This window comes from Phaethon lepturus, unplaced genomic scaffold, assembly GCF_000687285.1.
Source record: "Phaethon lepturus isolate BGI_N335 unplaced genomic scaffold, ASM68728v1 scaffold7275, whole genome shotgun sequence".
NCBI classification, from domain to species: domain Eukaryota; kingdom Metazoa; phylum Chordata; class Aves; order Phaethontiformes; family Phaethontidae; genus Phaethon; species Phaethon lepturus.
In genome coordinates this window covers 61,770-84,137 of record NW_010538283.1, presented here as the reverse complement: position 1 = coordinate 84,137, position 22,368 = coordinate 61,770, and the positions used below count along the sequence as shown (strand labels likewise).

General features: G+C 36.6%; 1 protein-coding gene across 2 annotated transcripts in view; it reads left to right on the top strand.

Moving 5' to 3' along the window:
• The window catches only part of GUCY1B3 (guanylate cyclase 1, soluble, beta 3), a 41,104-nt gene extending 24,060 nt beyond the window's left edge, over positions 1-17,044 (top strand). Inside the window, exons 5-13 of one of the 2 annotated variants that reach the window (XM_010286743.1) lie at positions 4,575-4,805; positions 6,218-6,334; positions 7,170-7,303; positions 8,111-8,308; positions 10,208-10,346; positions 11,187-11,327; positions 12,465-12,619; positions 12,928-13,054; positions 16,424-17,044. In XM_010286743.1, the coding sequence (XP_010285045.1) occupies positions 4,575-4,805; positions 6,218-6,334; positions 7,170-7,303; positions 8,111-8,308; positions 10,208-10,346; positions 11,187-11,327; positions 12,465-12,619; positions 12,928-13,054; positions 16,424-16,447 (1,266 nt within the window). In that variant the 3' untranslated portion in view covers positions 16,448-17,044. Of the gene's footprint in view, positions 1-4,574; positions 4,806-6,217; positions 6,335-7,169; positions 7,304-8,110; positions 8,309-10,108; positions 10,347-11,186; positions 11,328-12,464; positions 12,620-12,927; positions 13,055-16,423 lie in introns of both variants that reach the window. The other variant, XM_010286742.1, reaches the window with a different exon arrangement.
• Positions 17,045-22,368: the final 5,324 nt, after the last annotated feature.

Here is a 22,368-nt window from a genome sequence, read left to right as displayed (position 1 = left end):
TCAGTCGGTTTTGATCAGAAGAGAGCAAGATCTTCATCCTGTATTGACCTTTAAATGGCAAAAACCTGACTTTGTATTTATCTTCACAATCTGATGGAAAACGATCTCTGCCCAAGGACATTCCGTACCTCCTCCATGCTGAGATATGAGTGTATCTTGCCTGTATCTATAGAATTGAGCCTTGTAGATATATCAGTGAAAGCTTAACAGATAGCATGTATTCATTATACATGCTGTATCACAGTGATGCTGCTTGACTTAGTATCTTGTGTGAAGCTCAACATACATACTAAACCATAAAGTCATTTTAAAATAACTGTTCTCTGAATTGTCCTTTCCTGAAATATTGGTGTGACTTTTCACTCGGCTGAGCAAGGGCAAACTCTGAAGATACATCTTCTGGAAAGCACAGGCAGGTTAGCAGTTAGATGTTATATATTCTCTTCGAAACCAGGAGAGTGATTTTTCCCTTCAGTTTTTAACTGCAGTTACTATGGTGATTGAGCTCTTAGACACAGCGAGCTGATGTCACTTCACCACCTAAGACCGCAGGGGGAGGAAGAATTAGACTTGATTCTTGGCTTTGTTGCTTCTGTCACTGAACTTTCATTTGTCAAGCATTTAACAGAGGCTTATTCAACAACATTTAAATGATACTGAAAGTCTGTAGCTTGCAAACTTTGCTTACAGAATGAAACAACAGGTAAGTTGTATTCTAGTTAGGTTTACTGCAGAGTACCCAGGGCAGATCTTTATTCCAGTATATCTGGCCAATTAGGTTGGATCTGTAGATACAAGGGTGAAGGAACAGTATTTAATATATTATGTTAATGGCCAGAAGTGGTCATTTTACATTTTCTGACAAGGTGAATGAAATCATGACATAGGAACATCAGATATTGTCTAAATGATGTGAGCGGAAGAGACATCATGAAATTACATATCCAATGGGAAGTTATTTAAGGATGAATCAGTAGCTTGCTTAGCCTGGAGAGGAGCATGATTGTAGCATCTGGTAATAAGGGTCTGTGCATGGATAACCAGAGTCAAATTCAGTAAACCAGCCATGTCCACAGCATATCAGGTTTACCAGGAGTGTGCAGCTGGCACTGCATCTGTCTTGTAGATCTGACACATTTCCATGTGTTTGGCCTGTTGTTCATTTGCTGCACTAATGTGATGCGCTAGTACAGCAAGCATTTCTGGATTCTCTGGAGTCTGGTCAGAAATGAACTTGAAGATGCCTGGGAAATATGCAGCTTTGCACTGTTACACAGTTCTAATCTATAAAGGTTAGGAAAATAGCACATTGTATGCAATGACTGATTTCACCACTGTGTAAGCTTGTAGGATCTGCGGAGGCTCGTGTCTAAAACTTCGCTAGGCATCTTGAAGCATGTAGCAGTTCTATTTTTATAGTTATTTTTTTTTAACCAGCACTTGAGTTTTGTTTATTGATGCGTCATTCATTTCTAATATATGGAAAAAAAGTTATGCAAAACCCATTAGGTGCTGCATGGTAGCAGGAAAAAACCTGTAAGTACAGGTGCGGGTTGGTAACAGAATACTAGTATGCAATGACTAAGACGGTCATTAGGTCATAATATTAATATCTCTGGAAGGTGATGTGCTATTAATATGAACATTTTCTTAAAAATTATTAGATCTTTAAAAGTGAATTTGAGGACTGCTTTGCCAAATTAAAAAGCTTTTCATCCAAAGTATACATTTTTTTCCAGTTGTGGCAAGATCAACTCTTTGAATTAAGATCCAAGACTGAAAATTACCTGGAAGCATAGATCACTTCTAGTGATAATTCTACACAATTTGAAAAAGGTTACTGTGTATAATCACAGCTATCCCTGGCCACAATCACAGTAGTAATAAAAGAAAACCTGTGGGAGTATTCATGAGTGATAGAAAATAAGGACTAAGACTAACTGTGTTCTGTCAATCCTCGGTATGGCCATAGTCTCTTACAATTTCAGGGATAATTATTTAAAAGAAGAGGAGGGCACTGAGAACCTTTAAACCCAGAATTCAGACGAAAACTAGGTCTCCATCTACTATATTCCATTTTTGTAGACAAGCCCACATTTTCCTCAAATGACCACCACATATTCTTTCCGAGGTTTACCTCTTACTAAGTCATAATTTCCCACTTCTCTGCCACACATTGGCATATGGGTTACCAACACAGTTTCTTGAGGAAATTAGGTTTTATCATCATTAATATTTGAACTTGTTCATACATCCAGCTTTAGGTTCCTACATTAACTGGTAGATTTAGTAGTCTGATCTTTCTCTAAATTACTTCTGTATGCAACAGAAAGAGAAGGCCAATGCAGCACATGGCATAGAGCACCTAAATCAGGCTCCTGCTCTGAACTGTCCTCCAGAAAAGCCTCTCTTTCCTTTCATTGAATAATCAAATAGGAGAGCAAGGAACACTGCCTTCTTAAAATTAAGCATAATTTATCAGTAAAATATTGTTTTCTTATTTTACACTCCTCCATTTGTAGAGGAACAAATAAAGGTGTCAGCATTCCCCAACCCATCAGCTAGCATGGCTGATGTTGTAGAGGACAAATATTTAATAAACTAAACATCTTAGGGATCAACTGCAGTGTTTGTGCATATCCTTTCTGTTTTTATATTGTAACTGTTAATCTCTGTGGTTAGACTGTGCCTTAGAGAATTTAAGAAGTCTTTTTTTGCTTCAGTGGCTTTAGGATCAGACTACATGAAAGTAGAATCAGGTGCAACATGTTCCAGAAAGTTGCTGCTAAACAATACTGTGTAAATAGAATTGTTCTGTTCCAGTCATTAAATCTAATTAGGCTTGAGAAGAGGTGGATTTGGCCTCTCAAGGTAAATTATGTTATTCTCTTAGTTATTAGCTTTAATTATACTGCAACATGACTCTCATGGCAAAAAAATAATCCCTATTAATTTCATTTTTTTTACTAACTTTGAGTAAAATTACTGAAGTGTGAAATGCTATATTCAAGACACTTATTTGAGAATCCAGTCATGTATATGACTGGTTTTGCTGTGATTTCATTTAATATGGAATGCAGCTTGGAGAAGATTGTCATTGCTTTTAGTTTTATCTGTTGATCCTGATCTTGCAATCTGCTTGAATGTGTAAGGACTGTATATTCAAACATCTCCATCCACCTTTCTTCTGTCTGACTGTGACATAGAATCATAGAATAGCTTGGGTTGTGAGGGACCTTTAAGGGTCATCTAGTCCAACCCCACTGCAATGAGCAGGGACAGCTCCAACTAGGTCAGGTTGCTCACACCCCTGTCCAACCTGACCTGGAATGTTTCCAGGGATGGGGCATCTACCACCTCTCTGGGCAACCTGTGCCAGTGTTTCACCATCCTCACTGGGAAAAATTTCTTCCTTATATCTAGTCTAAATCTACCCTCTTTTAGTTTAAAACCATTACCCCTTTTCCTATTGTAACAGGCCCTTGCTAAAAAGTCTGTCCCCATCTTTCTTATAGGTCCCCTTTAAGTACTGGAAGGCTGCAATAAGGTCTCCCCGGAGCCTTCTCTTCTCCAGGCTCAGTAACCCAAATTCTCTCAGCCTGCCCTCATAGGAGAGGTGTTCCATCCCTCTGATCATTTTTGTGGCCCTCCTCTGGACCCCACTCCAACATGTCCATGCCTTTCCTGTGCTGAGGGCTCCAGGGCTGGACGCAGGACTCCAGGTGGGGTCTTACCAGAGCGGAGCAGAGGGGCAGAATCACCTTGCTCGACCTGCTGGTCGTGCTTCTTTTGATGCAGCCCAGAATACGGTTGGCCTTCTGGGCTGCGAGCGCACATTGCCAGCTCCTGTCCAGCTTTTCATCCACCAGTACTCCCAAGTCCTTCTCAGCAGGGCTACTCTCAATCCTTTCATCCCTCAGCCTATGTTGATACCAGGGGTTGCCCCAACCCAGGTGCAGAACCCTGCACTTGGCCTTCTTGAACCTCATGAGGTTCACATGGGCCCATTCCTCGAGCTTGTCCAGGTCCCTCTGGGTGGCATCCCATCCCTCAGGCATGTCAGCCACACCACACAGCTTGGTGTCATCTGCAAACTTGCTGAGGGTGCACTGAGACATGCCTGTCCTCTGGTCATCGCTGTTTGCTGTTGTGTTATAGTCCTTGCAAACTGCTTTCATCAAAATAAGGATTCAAGTGGTCTGTGTAATTGAAGACTTGCCACAGGTTCATTCATGGGGAGGGGAGGAGTCCTGTTTTCTGGCAAGTATCAGTAAAAGCAAACATAACCTGAGCCTTGACCCCTGATTTTAGGATGTGCATTTCACTGAGGCTTTATAAATTGCATTTGGGTGATGAGCAACTGTGGCTAAGCAAAGGCATAATTATTCACCTAGAATTATAAAGACTCTCTAAAATCAGAAATACTTACTAGAGTACAGTATTTTTCAAGATGCAAATATCATTCTAGAATTAATCTTTCTGCTCTAAATGTATTCCTGTCTTCATAGTAGTATTCCAGTTATTAATGAGTAGCAGGGTTTTCAGTTTTTCATTTTTTTCCTTCATTTTTCTAGGTTATTCAACAGAGAAATGAGGAATGTGACCACATTCAATTTTTAATTGAAGAGAAAGAGTCTAAAGAAGAGGACTACTATGAAGATCTTGACAGATTTGAAGAAAATGGTACCCAAGAGTCTCGCATCAGTCCCTATACTTTCTGCAAGGCCTTCCCTTTCCATATAATATTTGACAGAGATCTGGTGGTCACGCAGTGTGGCAATGCTATATACAGAGTCCTTCCACAGGTTAGATGATTCTCATCATGAATAGTCATAGAGGTTCCTAATGCTAGATGCTGCACAGGTTTATTTTAAAGATGAATAAAATAGATTTAGGATTCTCTGTCTAAACAGCATTCCCATATAAGTGTATAATATTAGTACATTGTGCTCCTCTTGTTTGAAAAAATGCTGTGAAAGTAGCCCTAATTCTACAACAGCTCTGTTCCTTATGATCATGTCCATGTGCAGTAAAAGAATAAGCTTGAGCAGAGAAAATCTGATCACCCTCACAATTCAAGTGTTAGCTTGATATCCGATTCTTTCTCGTAGCTCACTCCAAGATACATTTGCTATGGAAGTGGCAGATAATTTTTTAAAGTGAATGTGAGACAGTGCAACTTGGACTGGTGTTCAGGAAATGGATAGTGTAGCAGCAGGTACATAGTCTGTATACATTACTTGACAGTAATGCCTTCAAATACTTAAGCTGTCAGATGCACAATAACTGGAGAGCAGAATAACAGAAATTGTAGCATACTTTCTTGGCTTGTGCATCAAAAGTGTCAGTATTAACTAAGATGAGCCAAGCTATATTTGTGATATTTATATATGCGTTCTGAAATGAATGCAGCTGATGCAATTTCCTCTGGCTATTCACAGTAAAAGAGTACTCAGAGGTCCACTTAATGTTATGTATTCTGTATATGAATAGGATACCTTAGTTCTTGCCTGAAAGAGCTGACTGTTTCTAAAAATAAGCAACAGGTAAAAGCAGTAATATGAGAGAAGCAAAAGGTAAGATCATGAAAACATCAAATTATCTTTACAATTATGTAGCCTAATGTTGCAGATACCATGTTGTTTCTGAATCATTGACATACTTTTAAAACGCAATTTTATGTTACTAGCTTTTTCCTGCAATTTGTTTTTGGTGATTTCTCTCTGAATTTTAAAGAAAGGTTTGGAAGAAGAGCTTTGTAAGTAGCTCTGCCAGATTTTTCCCAAGGGCATTCACTGAACAGCTATAACTATTCAGCCTGCTGAGAATGGCTATCAGAATCCTTATTATCAGAGTTGATGCTTTAGAGAACATGGCGTATTTAAAAGGCAGTTTGAAGAAGGTCACTTAGGAGGAAAACACTGGAAAACTTTTTTTACTGTGGAGTGGGAGCAGTTTGACAGATAATGAATGTTATAGTCTAACACAATTTTACAAAGTCATCTCGCAGACTCAAATTGCACTTTGAAGTCAATATACTTCTCATGTAAAATCCTTAATTTAAAAACCTTGTGTATTAATGGAGAAATGCATAAAGTATATCTTTTCTTCCATTTACTATTGTCATCTAAAGACATTGAATATAATTACTCAATTTATATTTCTACTATAAAGCATAGCAATCTTTTTTTTTTTCTTTTTTTTTTATTTATTCTAGCTGCAGCCAGGAAATTGCAATCTGCTGTCAGTTTTCTCCTTGGTCCGGCCTCATATTGATATTAGTTTCCATGGCATCCTCTCACATATCAATACAGTCTTTGTACTGAGGACCAAGGTAAGCAGAGAATATTCACCTGGCTTTTCTTTCAGTAAGTATGCTTTGGAGAGGTAAGAAGTGCTGAAAACTCAGAAATCTTCAGAGAAAATTCTTCGCACAGTTTGTTCAGTTCCTTTTGAGTCTTGAGACAAGAAGAAGTCACAGGTTTGAATTCATTTGTACGTGTTAAGTAGAATGCTTTATAGGAATGTTGAAGTACGTATACTTCATGTCTGATGCTTTCTTTGCAAGGGGCCAACCCATTTATGGCATTGTACCAAAGTAAATGTAGAAAGACAATTACATTTGCTTTTGATTCATAACAATATGGGAGACAAATATGAAATGTGTTCTTGCTTGGGCCCATATGTTCATACACAGTTCTGTATCCTTTTCTCTAGAGAGGGCAGGAGAGGACGCAGGTGATATGAACAATGCAGCATGTAGAGTAGCACCTACTATGTCAAGGAGCTTGTTTACTTACAGAAAACTGTACCTGAGAGAAACCAACAAGATTTCTTAGAGAGAGATGCTCCCAGGCACAGATAGAACTTCATATAATAGGCAATACTTTTGTCAAACTATTGTTAAGAAATGATGCAGAAGAAAACAAGGTTATGAACATGAACGTAAAGATACATATCATGCTTTATATCTCTGAGGTAGCAAATTACAGTATTAACATACGAGTAGTGTATGGTGTTCAAATGAGAAAGTAATTGGGTTTTAATGTAGACTGTAACACTATCCCAAACGTTCTGGCTACCTTCATAGTGAAGGCACCTATGTACATAGTCTGGTGCGCAATACACGTACCATTGCCCTTGTATAATTGTGATTTTTTCATCACCAGGAAGGGCTGTTGGATGTGGAAAAGCTGGAGTGTGAAGATGAGCTGACTGGCACAGAGATCAGTTGCTTACGCCTGAAAGGGCAAATGATCTATTTGCCTGAAGCTGACAGCATTCTCTTTCTTTGTTCGCCAAGGTACTTTAAACCTCAAGAGTTCTATAATATTGATTTTCATTTTACAATTACTAATTTTAAGAACACTTATGAGAGTTATACTACAGAGATTAATTGGCTCAAGTATTGATTTCGTTGATTTTGATGTGTTTATACTAAAAGAGGGAAGAACATTTAAACATTGGAACTGGACTAATTATTAAATAATTCAATATAAACATTGGGATACTCTGGCCCAGTTTGTACAAATGGGAATTCCTCATGATTCCATGATTTTTGGCAAGTTTTGTCCTTTGTTTCTTATGCTGAGAGTGCTAAGAAATGTCACAATGATTTGGTTTCCTATGTGGATTCATATGCTTTGGCATTAGTTTTAATGTAATAGAGCAATGATGATTATAAAGAAGTGGTTGTAATGGGGGATTGAATGGAGGGCTTCTTTAGCTTAAGAGCATGTTGAGCTAACACATCAGATTACACAGTTATGATACATTAATATCCTGTGTAAAAGGGAGAGAGCAGATGAAGACAGAAAGGGAAGAGGCTACCTTAACCTAATCTCGCTTTTATTTGTGTTCTGAAGTATGTACATTTGATATGTCCATGGACCTCATCAATGACAATTCTGTATTTAAATGCAAAAATCAAGAGCCATATGTTAACATGAATGAACAGGTATTTCATAGAAGGGATATTGTTGTACAGCTGATCACAAGTTCAGAACATCTTTCTTCTGTTATTCAGCAGCATCTGCTGTTCATTTGTTTTACACGCTCCTTTGGCAAGTTTAATTGTACCCATATTATTATATATTTCTCCACATGGCAGTGTGATGAACTTGGATGATTTAACCAGAAGAGGTTTATATCTGAGTGATATTCCATTGCATGATGCTACCCGTGACCTGGTTCTTTTGGGAGAGCAGTTCAGAGAGGAATATAAACTAACTCAAGAGCTTGAGATCCTCACTGACAGACTGCAGCACACACTGCGTGCACTGGAAGATGAAAAGAAAAAGACAGACACGTAAGAACCAAATCCTGATTTTGAGCTGAAACAGTCATAGCAATATATTATTTATAGCTACCTTCTTCAAAAATAACAGAATCTTGGCAGGAATATAAGAGATATTCAGGGCCAATAATTTTGGAGTCAAGAAAGAACATGTTACTTTAACACCTCCTAGGAGGCGTATTTAGGTTGTCAAATGTCATCTGCAGTCTAGGCTGTTACATGCACAGGTGTTTTGATGGCTCCCTCCCTGATAAGGAAAGTTATGAGAAGTGAACTGACAATGCTTTTTGCTTTGTGAATTACCCAAGACAATATTTTGCAAACTTTCTTACATGCAGTCCCCGTAGCCTAGATGAATTTGATTAATGCCCAAATGATAATATTTGACAGAGTTCTGTAAACCAGCTGTAGACCACTTTGTCTTTCTGGACTGCCATGCTCACAGGTTAATCAAACAGAAAAACGTATCTTATAAGCCTCGAAAATGGTCTGTGTAAAGGTGAGGTTTTGCCATAGACTAATGATATGAATTTGATTTTATAGTTACCTGCAGAAATGAATTTGGGGCTATCTAGATCATACTACTATCTAGAAGTAAGTACATAACAATAATAAAGTATATGCATTGGGCCCCCCTTGAGCTCAGCTCAAGGACTACTGGCAGATAAATTAAGCAAAAGTTTGTGTGGCAAGCAGTGTGGGGTTGATGGTTGACCCTCATTTATAAAACATAGTTCCCATCTCTGTAATAGAAGAATTTCTTGTGGATTATCCTTGTTTAGTAGTAGAATTAACATCTGTTGTACTGTGAATTATATTGACAGATGGTTTTTTCTGTAGTAGAGTAATGGAAGTTATTGTAAAAAGACTTGAAAGGGATGGACAGAAGAGTCAGAGAGAAAAGAAGCCTAAAAATATTTTTTCTATTCATTCCTGTTGACTTACTTTATAAAGTCATTTTATCTTCAGGAATTCTAGTGTTCTTGGCAGCTGCTAGAAGAGACAGTGTCAGTTACTATATCATGTGCCAAAAGTCTTCACTAATTATAACTCATGTGGTAGCAAACTTTCCAAATATGCAACTAATGAGGATTTGTGCAGGAGGCTGTGTACAAAATGACACAAGATTTGTGCAACAGTCAAGAGATCTTGAGCTTGCGCACTTAGCTGTGTAAGGAGAGAAATACACCTTAAAATGACAGAAAGTTGAAGGAGTATACATGAGAATAGGGTGGTACTCTCTGTGTGTGATGAGGATTTTATTTGCATAATTTGTAATATGAACAAGTTGTTAGTATGTCATATAGACTATTAATTCAAAAAACATGCAATAAACCCTAAAAGCAGTATTGTCAACAGAAGAGGAAGCATTTAGCAATGCATGAATTGATCAAAGGTGGAAAACTGATCTCTTCATAACCTTTTTGAAGTTTTTGTGATTCTGTGAGCAAAACCAGATTATATGAGCTGAGGATACGGCAGAAATGCTTAAGCAATAAGCAAAAATTTTCTAAGACACTATTGACAGATCATGTCAGAAGAATTAGTAATATATGCCTCATTTTGTTGATAATTTAGATGTATTAATGTGTGTTTGAAATGTCATGGCTTTAGGTATGCTGATGTAGATCAGTTCTTGTTTCCCGAATAACATACTCTTCAGTAAACATCTTTTATGTTGCTCTTTGATAATGCGAGTATGTTATAAATACTATGGAAGGTACTAAGTTAATATTTGAGGAGCGCTAATGTAAAGAACTTTCTCCACATTCTTTCTGTTTTGCTTGTGCCTTTCTTTTCTTACACGTTTAGATTACTGTACTCTGTTCTACCACCATCAGTGGCAAATGAGCTGAGACACAAGCGTCCTGTGCCAGCTAAGCGGTATGACAATGTGACCATTCTTTTCAGTGGCATTGTTGGATTCAATGCCTTCTGTAGTAAACATGCCTCTGGAGAAGGAGCCATGAAGATTGTTAATCTTTTAAATGATCTTTACACGAGATTTGATATTCTGACTGATTCACGAAGGAATCCATTTGTTTATAAGGTAAGCAGAAGATTTTCAAAGCATTTAATCTGTGACTTCAATAATTTACCATCATGTCACTCTTTTCTATCCTTTGGATTTTAGTCTTTTTAAAAAAAATTGTTATGTTCTCTTTCTTTGAGCTGTGTTATCTGATGTTACCTAGCTAAAATGAGTGTCTTGTTTATCTCTAAATGTGTAAAAGAACGTAAAAGGCTTAGTTCTCAGCAGGATTTCTGCACAGTCACCCATTAGGTGGATATATAAATCTACTTGAATATTTAGCAGATGTGAACACTTACACGAGCAGTTTGTGGTTCTGCTGACACTGTGCTTTAAGTTTTTCAGTCATATACCTGGGTCTTCTGGTTGTAAATCATAACTTATTACTCAGTTATTCAGTGTGAATTTCATTCCTTCATTAGGAATGAAGTGTAGTTGCAGATGCAGCTGATAGCAGGTAAATTGGTAGATATAGGTATATATCCCTCATGTATATGAACATTTGTATGCTTGTGTATTTATAAGGTTCATTCCTAGCTTTTATCAGAAATAATTTTATGTCCTGTACCTAATGAGTCAAGGGTGTGAGTCAAAACACAGTGCTTATTTTCTACAGAAATTCAGAAGACCCCAAAAGAGAGGCTCAAGTTCACACAATCACAGTGTCATTTTAATTTGTTACATTGTGGGCATACAATAAATTCTCTTCAATAACAAGTAGAGCTGACAGGAATTAGGGTGATTTGAATGAAAGTGAAGGGAAGCTATTTGAAAGCAATCTTGAAGGAAGCACTACTTCCATTTTAGTACTCCAAAGCCCACAATAATAAAGTAATCGAAAAATATATATCTTGATAGGTGGAAACAGTTGGGGACAAGTACATGACAGTGAGTGGTCTACCAGAGCCTTGCATTCATCATGCACGATCTATCTGCCACCTGGCATTGGATATGATGGAAATAGCAGGCCAAGTTCAAGTAGATGGTGAGCCTGTACAGGTTAGTAAATGTGTGGGCTTGAATGAAGATCCCATTCTTTGATATGATGATAATGCTTTGAAATATCATAATGCTCCCAGTCCATACAAGCTTTATTATTATTAGATTTTGAAATTGATATCTACAAATAATATGAAGTCACATGTACATGTGACTTGTGCAGTTCCCAGACCTTAAAATCTAATTATTGTGCTTAACCTTTTAAAGGACTAAATTCAGTCCACATCATTTATGTCTATTTTCTGATCATTTCAATCTAATCAACAAATTCCCATTGTGCATCAAGTACAATTCATTGTGTCTGCTACATCTCAGTGAACAGGACGATCATATTCTCTCACTGATATTTTTGATCACAGTTCAGATCTTCACATCAGCATAAGAAAATATTGCATTAAAAAGAAAAGTACAGTTCCATAAGGGAGTTATGGCAATGATTAGTGGCAACAATGTATATTAGTGGAAGTTCACTCATTGTGGGATTTCATGAAGATGTTATGGCATTAATGCAGAACTGGGGAGGCTGCATTAACATGTCCTCATCAGAAAGCTATGAGAGCAAAATAACTGATGAGTGTGACACTTATTTCTATTTACATGAATGTTATTGGTCTAACACCTAGCTTAGATATGTGTACTTCACTTTGTCACTGGGCAAAGGAATGAGAAGTTTTGATTTGATTTACAATAACTGTAATGTGCTATAAGAACAAGCTTCTCCAAACTCCTGTCCTATCTCTTGAGCTTTTAAATGCAAAATACCATGATGTTTCCTCTGAGAAACACCTTTTTTTCTTGACCTACACCATCCATTTCTGCATCTTCTGATCACTCATTAAACACAAACCTGCAGAGTATGCCTCTCTTTCCACTTTTTAAAATTTCACATAATAGCAGCATGGCATGGTGCATGCTGGAAAAATATGGAGTTTGTTCTTTCACGTGGGAGGCAGAGCCATGATACTGCACTACAATAAAAAAAGTGACACAAAACACAAAATGCAAAACTTTGAAGAAGCAGGAGTGTCACATTGAAAATATAAACTCTAGAAATGTCATAAGACTTGAATTTAGTCAGAAGCATCAGAGTAGTTACATTGATATTGAATATTCAGACTTTATTTTTTCTCTCTAAAGATAACAATAGGAATCCATACTGGTGAGGTAGTCACAGGTGTCATAGGCCAAAGGATGCCACGTTACTGTCTCTTTGGAAATACTGTCAATCTAACAAGTAGAACAGAAACTACTGGAGAAAAGGGAAAGATCAATGTCTCTGAATATACTTACAGGTAAGTGATGCAGTATTTTTATTGGTGTTGACATCTTAAAAGAAATCACTTTGTCAGCATAAGTCTCTTTGGAGATGAAAGTGACAGGACTCCTGCAACACACTATTTAAGTACATGAGTTCTCGTGAAACTGTATGGCAGGCTGCATTGTGATATACCGTTATTGGTATGCAAATAAAATAAAGATCTAGAGATAGATTTGACTCTTTTGTTAATTTACTCACATATCTGTAGCATGTTTAATGTTTTATATAGTGTGATGTGCATGCACAGTACATACATTTTTATGTTTTCTTTTTCAATTACAGGTGTCTTATGACACCAGAAAATTCAGATCCTCAGTTCCACCTGGAGTACAGGGGTCCAGTTTCTATGAAGGGTAAAAAAGAACCAATGCAGGTTTGGTTTTTGTCCAGAAAGAGTACAGAGACAGAGGTATGACTAACCAGAGTGTAATTTTTTTTTTTTTTAAATAAGGCATAAACATGACAAATTTAATCTAAACCACTGAGATCCATTTGCGTTTGCCAAACTAAATGTTCCCTAGAAAAAATTAAGAGTTTTGTACAACACTATTTCATTAATGCATTTACTATCTTGACAGCTCATTAAAGTCGTTGATTATTTGTCTTGCAGTTTATGCAGTCTCTGAAAGAATACATTTGTATTTTAAAAAGTCCTTGAGGGAATGCCAGGTCTTTAAATATTTATATCTCTCTCTTCTTACGGATTTCTCCACTGTACTAGATTTTGCAATATAATGTTCATTTCTGTTTAGCTGATATGTCTGGTTAATAGCACTTCAAAATTCACCATTTGCTTTCTTACAGTGAGTGAATAAATGTGCCTTCAAATATTTAGGCAACTTGCAGGCAGGTTCACACCCGATATGTATGGTGGTCTGTCAACCCCAGATGAATTTGCTTGTTCAGAGACTGTTGAATGATAGAGGTCATGTTTAGAAATATATAGGGTGAAAAATATTTCTTCTAAATGTCATATGAGCCTAAATCCTCTTCTGAAAATGATGTAGGGTAAAGCTCTTCAAACACTGAGTGGTCTTTAAGCTTATGCCTCAATTTCAGAAGTCTGGGCATGTATTAACCAAAATCTTATTAAAAGTCAATGAGACCTAGACTTAAAAGTATTCTACAAACTTAGACACTTAATCAGGTTACAGTATGCCAGCTGATTTGCCATAGCTGAGCAGGTGCATATATTCCACCCATTGCCAACAGGTAGGAAAAAAAGGGTAAAAGTAATTTGCATAGTTTGAATATTGTCCTGAAGTAATAAAAAAAGAAAGAGTTTTAAGATAATATATTTAGTCTTAAAAGTACACTTGACTAAAATAATGAAAGTCGTTAGTTACCTTGGCTTAAGTAATTCTTGTAAGTCACAGGAAAGTAGTTACATGTCTGAATACTCATGTGCTCCTGAAAATGAAATTTAGGCTGTTAAACTGTTTGGGCTCTTTAGGAGATCTAATCCAGATTATTACCACTGGTACACAAGTACATGAATACTGACTTTTTAATGGTAACTCCCAGTATTAACCCTCAGTATTAAACTTCAGGGGAGAGCCTGTACTTTAACTCTGCTGTGGTCATGGTCAGTATTTTAGTATATATTACTTACAATAATGTTCTGGGTGCCACTTTTGATACTACTTTTTTTTTTTTATTCTATATCAAGATTAACTATAATTTCACATAGATACCATTCTTTCAAATCTATAGTTGTATTTAAAATATATTTTAATTAAATATCTTTCACTTTTTATGCATTATAAATTATATCCTATAATTTGTAGCAGGGTACATCGTAATTTTAAATGTAACATTTGAGAGGTGTACAGAGTCAGGTGGGTATTTTCCTTGTTTCAGCCTCACACGTGTTTAATATGAATATAGGGTTCAGATAGTTTAGAATTTTAAATATTGCAATTTCCTTTTAGAGATTTTCTACATGGTTGGTTTTGTTAATCCTCACAGCAGTCCTGAGAGGTACTTGCTGATACTATTATCTAGTAATTGAGTTTTGTAGAGGGGGACATGAGAGCAGAAATAAACCTGACCAAAAAATACTGTCAGCCTGATCTTCAGGGGCACTTAAGACTCACAGTTCAAGCACATTCAAAAAGTTTCTCTAATTTTTGTTAGTTTTTGTTAATTCTGAAATTTAGATATACATGTAATTCTTATAGATAGAAGGACTTCTCCCATGACAGATATCTCTTCTGAACTGTAGCAAGTTTGGGAGAATAGGAGACTAGAAAGATACATTCATGTGGTGATTGGAACTGATAATCGTTTTGTCAGAGGTTATTTTGAAAACTGAAAGAATACTATCCTCTAATTTTTTAATTCTTTTTCGCTCCCTGCACAATTTCATCTGTCCATACACAAAAAGATGCACTGAGTTTTACTCCCTTAAGATTTTCTGAACTGTTTGCAGTTTCTCTTTGTCTTGTGAAGGTACTCTTCATGTTATTTCTGGCACTTTACAGTATCACTGTACATAATAGTTGTAATCCAAAAGCAGAAATCAGATAACGAACTTTTTACGTTTGATTACCTCACTGTAATCGCTTTGCTTTAGGCAAGGGTGTAGTCTTGGTTTTCTTTTCAGAATCTTATTCTTTCTGACCTTTCAAACACATACACAAATACATGCTAATGTATTATCATGTGCAGTGCCATTAACTTCAGGGGCACTGTTCATAACAATAAATATGGCATGTTATCATATATTCAGAAACTATATGCTGAATTTCCTGAAAGTTCACTCCAGAATATTGCAAGAAGTGGCTTATAGAAGTATACATGAAAATATTTCCTAAATCATCCTGAAGATATTTCTGCTGATTATTCTTTTAGTGTGAAATTTTCTACCTCCAATATCTTTAAATCTAGAATGGATTCACATTAGTGATATATTCTGCTTTTCATTATATCCCTTAGAGAGTGATTAGCTCAGCATTTGCAAATCTATCAGCATAATAATTAATACATGGTGAGGAAAGAGGACAAAATATTTACAGCTGGCATAGAGATGTGAAACCAAGGCTTAAAATATACTGTCTCTCTGCTAGGCTTGTAGAAAATGACAGGATTGGAGCAGCTCAGCATACCTCAAACTTGGTTCCTAAGTTGGCATCTCTAATATTAATCAGTCACCATGAGCAGTAGTTACTTCTGAGGAAGACGTGATTTACAAGAATCGTTGTTGGTTTGGAGTGCTGCTCCTTTACTTTTTTCAACTTAAGATATCTCTTCCATGATACCATTACAGCAAAAATTAGAATTGCATCAGAAATACATATAAAACAAAAGCAACCGTGACCAATTATTCATTTTGCAACCACTTGTTTGCATGTTATAAGATCAATTATTACTATCATTATTTTAACAGAGGTTCAACTGCAGCTTCTCTCTTGAGAAACAGATTTATTGTAAACAATGAAGCTTGCAGAGAGCCTCAGATGTCTGCCTGTAATTTCCAACATTCCTTACTTTCAAATATGTTTCTCTTCTGCCCTGTCCCTACATCACTGATGGGAACAAGTTAAAGTGTCTTCAGTCAGAACTGGTAGTTCATCAGGGAACGTAGGAATTCTTACATTCCTACATACAACACATATGAAAGAAATACATATGTTACCTATGCTGTGTTTTATTATTTTTATTATTTACTGGTATTGGTTGCAAGTTGTAAAATGTATTTTGTCACTGCATTGACCCACCATGTTGTTGCTTCAATGAAAATCCCTTACTTCTCAAATTCTACTTGCATGCACTCAAGGAAACAAAGCAAGATGCTTTCTGAGAGCTGAGGGAAGGGGAAGAGGAAGAGGACGCTGGATAGGGTGCAATGCTGTCTCCAAATAGGGTGCCAGGCAGTAAGGTTGAGTGATGAATGTTATTTCACGTCATATCTCCCATTGCCGTGTGCAGTACCATTGTCTTTTGCCCTACTCCTGAAATAATACACACCATTTTTCTCCAGGCTCGCTTGCTATTTTTTTTCATTAATGTTTGGTATTGTTATATCTCTGCTATGAGCATGTATTTCAAACTTACTGTTTTTGATATGCATTTTTGCACATCAGTCATGTGTCCCTTCCTACCACCAGATCATACTGAATAAAATTTTGTAGTATGCACGCCACAGCTAACCACTTCAATGTGATGCTTCACATCTTCATCTCTGAAATATAGTGGTTATGTGAATCAGTGACATTTCTGGAAAGATAGGTATTTCAGTTGTTGGGCAGAATAATGAATCTAAAGAACTGTTTTCAAAAATAATGCCTAAAGCAGCATTATGAAAATTATTGTGTAAGTGTTGTTTATCAGGTTTAGTTCTGCTATTACCATGCTTCCCATTCATTTTGTGAATACCACATATTGCACTGTAAATTCCTGCTTAGAAAAAAGTTCCCCTTTTGACACTATGTAAACACTTTCTGTATTGAAAGGGGGCAGTTGTTTGTCTGATACTGCCATTTGAAACATGTGCCAATGTATTTCTGCTGAAATGCTATTCACTTGCAATGTATTTCTCATTGAGTTATATTAAATAGATTAAGTTTTCATGTTAATAATAGATTGCTGGACAATTTTAGACAACCTGTAGTGTTTTCATTCTTTTCTGATGGAGCCCCCAGAATTGAAAGGCATGCTGCCAGGACATGGTTGTCATGGTTGCCTTTTGGTTTGGTCTGTCTAATTTTCAGAAATGATTTTATTTTATTCCTTGGGAAGAATTGATAATATTCTAGGCATCATGGCATAATTAAGGGATGTAAAGCTTCTAAGGGGACATAGTGTCTTTTATCAGCTGATACAGTTAATAAAAGTGGACAAGGTTTCAGATGCATAGACCTTCCATAACTTCAACATGCAGTACATTTTAATGTGAATAATATCTGTTCTTATCTGACTGATAATTTTGGAATATAAAATAGGATAGCACAATTACTTTCTGTATAAAAATTGTCTATATTTAGTATGTCGTACCAGCACAGAATATATATGTATAAATGTTTCATGTTAATGTGCAAAAGAAATTGCAATAAATTATTTTTTCCACTGACTTACACAAAGTTGGGGATTTTCTTTTTGGTGAAAGCTGTATTTCATTATTTGATACAAGACGAGTATGTTCTCCATTCCATAATTTGAAGTCCAAGTTTAAATAGTTTATCAAGTCATCGTTCCAACATTTGCAGATGTCCAAGAGTCTCTCAGATTCAGGTTAATGGATTACATCCTTAGATTAAAACAGTGTTCAAAATGTGTAGATTAATGCTCAAAAAATAGTAGACAAGGTCACAAAAATGCATACATTCCTTTGAAACTCTTGTTTCAATGTTTAACAATCAAAAATTATTAGCCATCCACTTTGAGCAGGATGTACATGACCAGCCAAAGCTTTAGGAACAGCAAGTGAAGAGAGGAAGCCACTTAAACTCCTTTCCATCATCTCACTGTCGGTCAGCAATGCATCCCAGCACTCCGTGAGAGATTGCCCTTGCTCTAGTAGATACACAACAGCAGTTTGCACCTGAAATGATCAAGCTTACCAAAACTTTAATGGTGACTCCTGAAGACATGGGCTGTGGTCATGCAGCTGAAGTTTCTGTATTACGAAGATGGCATGCCAGAAAACTCAAATAATGCTCTGAGTTTATATTTTACCTTCCTAATCATTTCAAAGTATTAAAGCTCCTGTTAAAAGTACTCTGTAACATAACCAGTTTCTTAAAGCACTAGAATAATAGCTCATATATTGTGTTCCTATAGGAGCTTTCTATCTCAAGGAAACCAGTATGACTTTAGGCACGTAACCACTTTTTATTACTAAAACTGGTCCTTACTTAAATGCTGTATTCAGCTACTAAAATTATACTTTGGTTAAATATTACTCTCGGATAGTAGTTAAAAATTTCTGCATGTATTTAGTTCTTTTATGTGTGCTCTATTGCCTGTTTTATTTAACTATGGTGATTTACGTTTTCAATAGAGCTCTGTAGCTGAAACATGAGGCAGAGTAATTACCAAAGTCTGTTTCAAAGGCATTTACAAATGCATGTTTTTTTGTGGAAAAAAAGAGAAGAAAGGGGAAAGCAGCAATGAAATTGCAAATTATGGAATGCTTAGCTGTTTGTAATCTTCTGGATCATATGCTCTCCTTTGAATTCAGATATGCAAAAGAATTTGGTTTTCTGTGGTATTATTAGTTAAGGCTGTGTCTGTGCAGGGAACTCTGTTACTCTACTGCTATCTTAAAGTTGGCACTGCAGTTGGCTTCCATAATGCAAGGCTGAGTAATCTGATTGTTTCTAGTGTTTCTTGGATAATATATTCCCTTTTTTCCTAATATAGGGCTTGAAAAACAGCGAAAGGACTTTGACTGGTTTCAGTAAATCTTGAGGCAGGCTTATTAAGTGCATACTGTCAATCTTTAGAAGTTACATTATAAGGATGTCCCCAAACAATGAGGCCATTTGATAATATGGCCCATATTTTTAGATGCTGATCTTTTCATTGACTTTCCCCATGTGGAATTCTATCAAATCTTGATTTTTTTTTTAAATTATATGGGTCAGTAAATATGTGTGTTTACTTTTTTAGAAAAAAATGTCAATTCTAGCATAGTAAGAGGGATGTGTTATTACTATATTTACTTTGTAATTGCCAGTACACTTCTCACAGGCTCTGTTGGGATGTTACAAGTTATGAGCCTTATGCGGTCAATTTTTATTTATATTTGTATGCTATAAGGTAAAAACTGTAAATTCAGCCCTCAGTGGGAACAAACTCTGGGAACATAATTTTCTGTTTGATAATTTTGGGGGAAGAAACAGAGTGATAAACGATGAATGAGACACTCATTTGGATATCTATTTACAGTATTATCACAACAGTCATTCTTGTATTTTTTACTTTAAAAAAAAATAAAATGTTGTACTGCTGTGGTTAGGGAACTAGAAAGTCTTTGTAAATAAGAATAGCTTGAAAGCTATTTTTAAACATCAATAAATGGGAAGGGCAGGGGTGGAATACTGCTGTTTTTAACTCCATATATGTTTGTGAAAAGTTAAACATGGGGACAGACCAAACAATAAGCTACACAAGCAGAACTCCATTTTATTTTAGGAGTGTGGGCTTGCAAACTTTGCCATTCTGGCAAACACGTTTACAGATGTCATAACTGGGATGTAGCTGGAAAGTGCAAGTCAGCAGCTTGAGCAGAAGACTGTCAGGACTCCAGCACTGATCGCTCTGATATCACAAGCTATTGCACAGCTCGTAGTTCATTCTTTTCCCTCCTTTATGCAGCACCAGCTTAGCTGTAATGATCTTAAAGGTGTAGCATCTCTCCCTTGCCCCTAAGTTTGATACTGTAAGAGAGTGATGCATTATTCATGAAAGTAGTGGCTTTTATCCTTATTGCTGTGATTTCTGTTGGGACTGTTCACTTTCACTAGAGGTTTGTAGGAACAGAAGACAGCAGTATGTGTCTTAGACCGAGTGAAAACTATTGTCCAGAAGAATTAATTAACAGCAGCACACTGCTGTATTTTGGGCTGTATTTTGTTTGTTTGTTTTTAGAGGAACTACATGTTTTTATTGTTACCGTACAAAGGCATCATTGGCAGCAATGGCTTATTAGCACTCAGAATTAGCTCATATATAATGTATATCTTTATACATATACACATATATGTGTATATATATACACACACACAAATACAAAGGACATCCTCCAGGAAGGAGTCATGAAGACAGTAGTGCAAAAACCAATTAGGTTATGTGAGATTTTTTCATTACTTGATTACGGTGTCTAATGTAGGTGGTAGTACAAAACATATCTGACTAGTTAGAAGCTCACATTTGACAGACATATGTACAAGAAGGTAATAGGAAGGGATATGCTAGCATTTGATACGAATAAGAGCTGGGTGGAGCTTGAGGCCCCAGAGCCTTTTCTATGAACAAAACTCTACTAAAATCTAAAGCTAATAAACACTTGCATGTGCTGCAGCCAAGCTGTGCACTGTGATCTACACTCTTGTACTCTGAAACTGATAGTCTTGTCAGCATCACCTATCTCCATGGAGCGAGGGCAAGGGCTGAGGCATCCATATTCTAATGTGTTTTGCATTCACCATGTAGACAGATCAACACTATACACATACTGTCACAAACTATAAAATGGTCATTCAATGCATTTCCAGAGACATCCTATATTAAAGAAAAAAGGGAAAAAACAAAAAAAGTTGGGCCATCACTTTCTAGCAGTATGAGAACTTGAAGAGAATTTGGTACCCATGTTCCCCAGACAGTCATCAGGCAGTCAGCATAGTGGTGAGATGAGTTCTGCCAGTTACTGTGTGGCTTATCATCTCCAAGTAAAGGGATGTTGCTGAACTTACAGTCCTGTTTGATTTGAGTGCCAGGGACACACAGAGGGTCTGTATTATTATTTTTCAATTAGCAAGAGCCTTTCTTTCCAGGGGGAGAGTCTGAAACTGTCATTACATGCACCTACCTGACAATGAGGGGAGAACAAGTAATAAGCCAGTAAACAGCCATGCTAATCTAACTGTAAAGAAAATTAAAAAAAATTTGATTCCATTCCCCAATCTATAGTTGCACATACAAGGCACTATTTTTTTTCTCTACTGTTCTTCAGACTTCTGGCTGGCTTTGGGTGACAGTTGTGGAGAAAATGCAACAATACGTGCTGTCTCCACCAATTCAGTCTTTGTTATTAGCAGGAAAAGGCTAATGTTCATTTTCATCATAACGGTCGATGGGTCTTTCTGCCAATGTGACTGTTTTGGAGATAACAACAACCAGGGAATGTAAGAACAATTTTGTGATTATTATTCTGGCATGAAGAAGTGTGTTCTCTGTTATAAAGGTTTTGTTCCAGCCTATTCCACATATCCAGCAGTCAGATTGATATTGCTGCTGCTGTTGTTTTTTTGCAGAGATGATTATGGGAATTTTAATATATATAAAGCACCTAGTACAAATTTTATGCTACAGCACAATTGTACTTTCAAGGGAAGCTATTTTGTGTGATGAGGGTTTATGAACTTACAGCAGTCAGCAAATGCTAGCACACATTTGTTTTTATCTGTTCATATGCTGGACACCTCTGGCATGAAGCCTGTGTGTTTTTTATATTGCAGGTTCTCAGGGTCATTCTAGCTGTCCAAGACTGATTTTACACTTTGATAAGTGTGGTATCCTGTCTAGTGCTCAAACAACTGACTTGTGATTAAAATGACAGAACTTAGCTGAGTGCAGACAAAAGACTGAAAGTGTTCATAGTTTCTAGCTGGTGTTACCAGCTAGGAGAAACTGAACTGGAGACAATTAAGTCAATAGTTCTTGAGCCTTTGTTTAAAAATAAAAACCAACCAAAAAAAAAATCCACAAAAACTACATGGCCATAGTTTTCAGGTGAGAGAGAAAACTCTGAGCTCAGTATTGCTGGCTTCAGCCCTACACCAATATGAGCATAGTGTTGTAATGAACTGTGTGAAAAATCAAACCACCTTCATAAATCTCCCTGAAATAGGGAATGTACTAAGTGTGAAGAAATGCATATCTATTTCTCTCAAGTCCTAAACACTGTGGGTAAGGTTTCTGGAAAGAAAAGAAAGCAGGTTATGTCCTGTTATTTTCAGGTATTTTGTGCAAGTCCACTTAATAAATCGCAATTTTCAT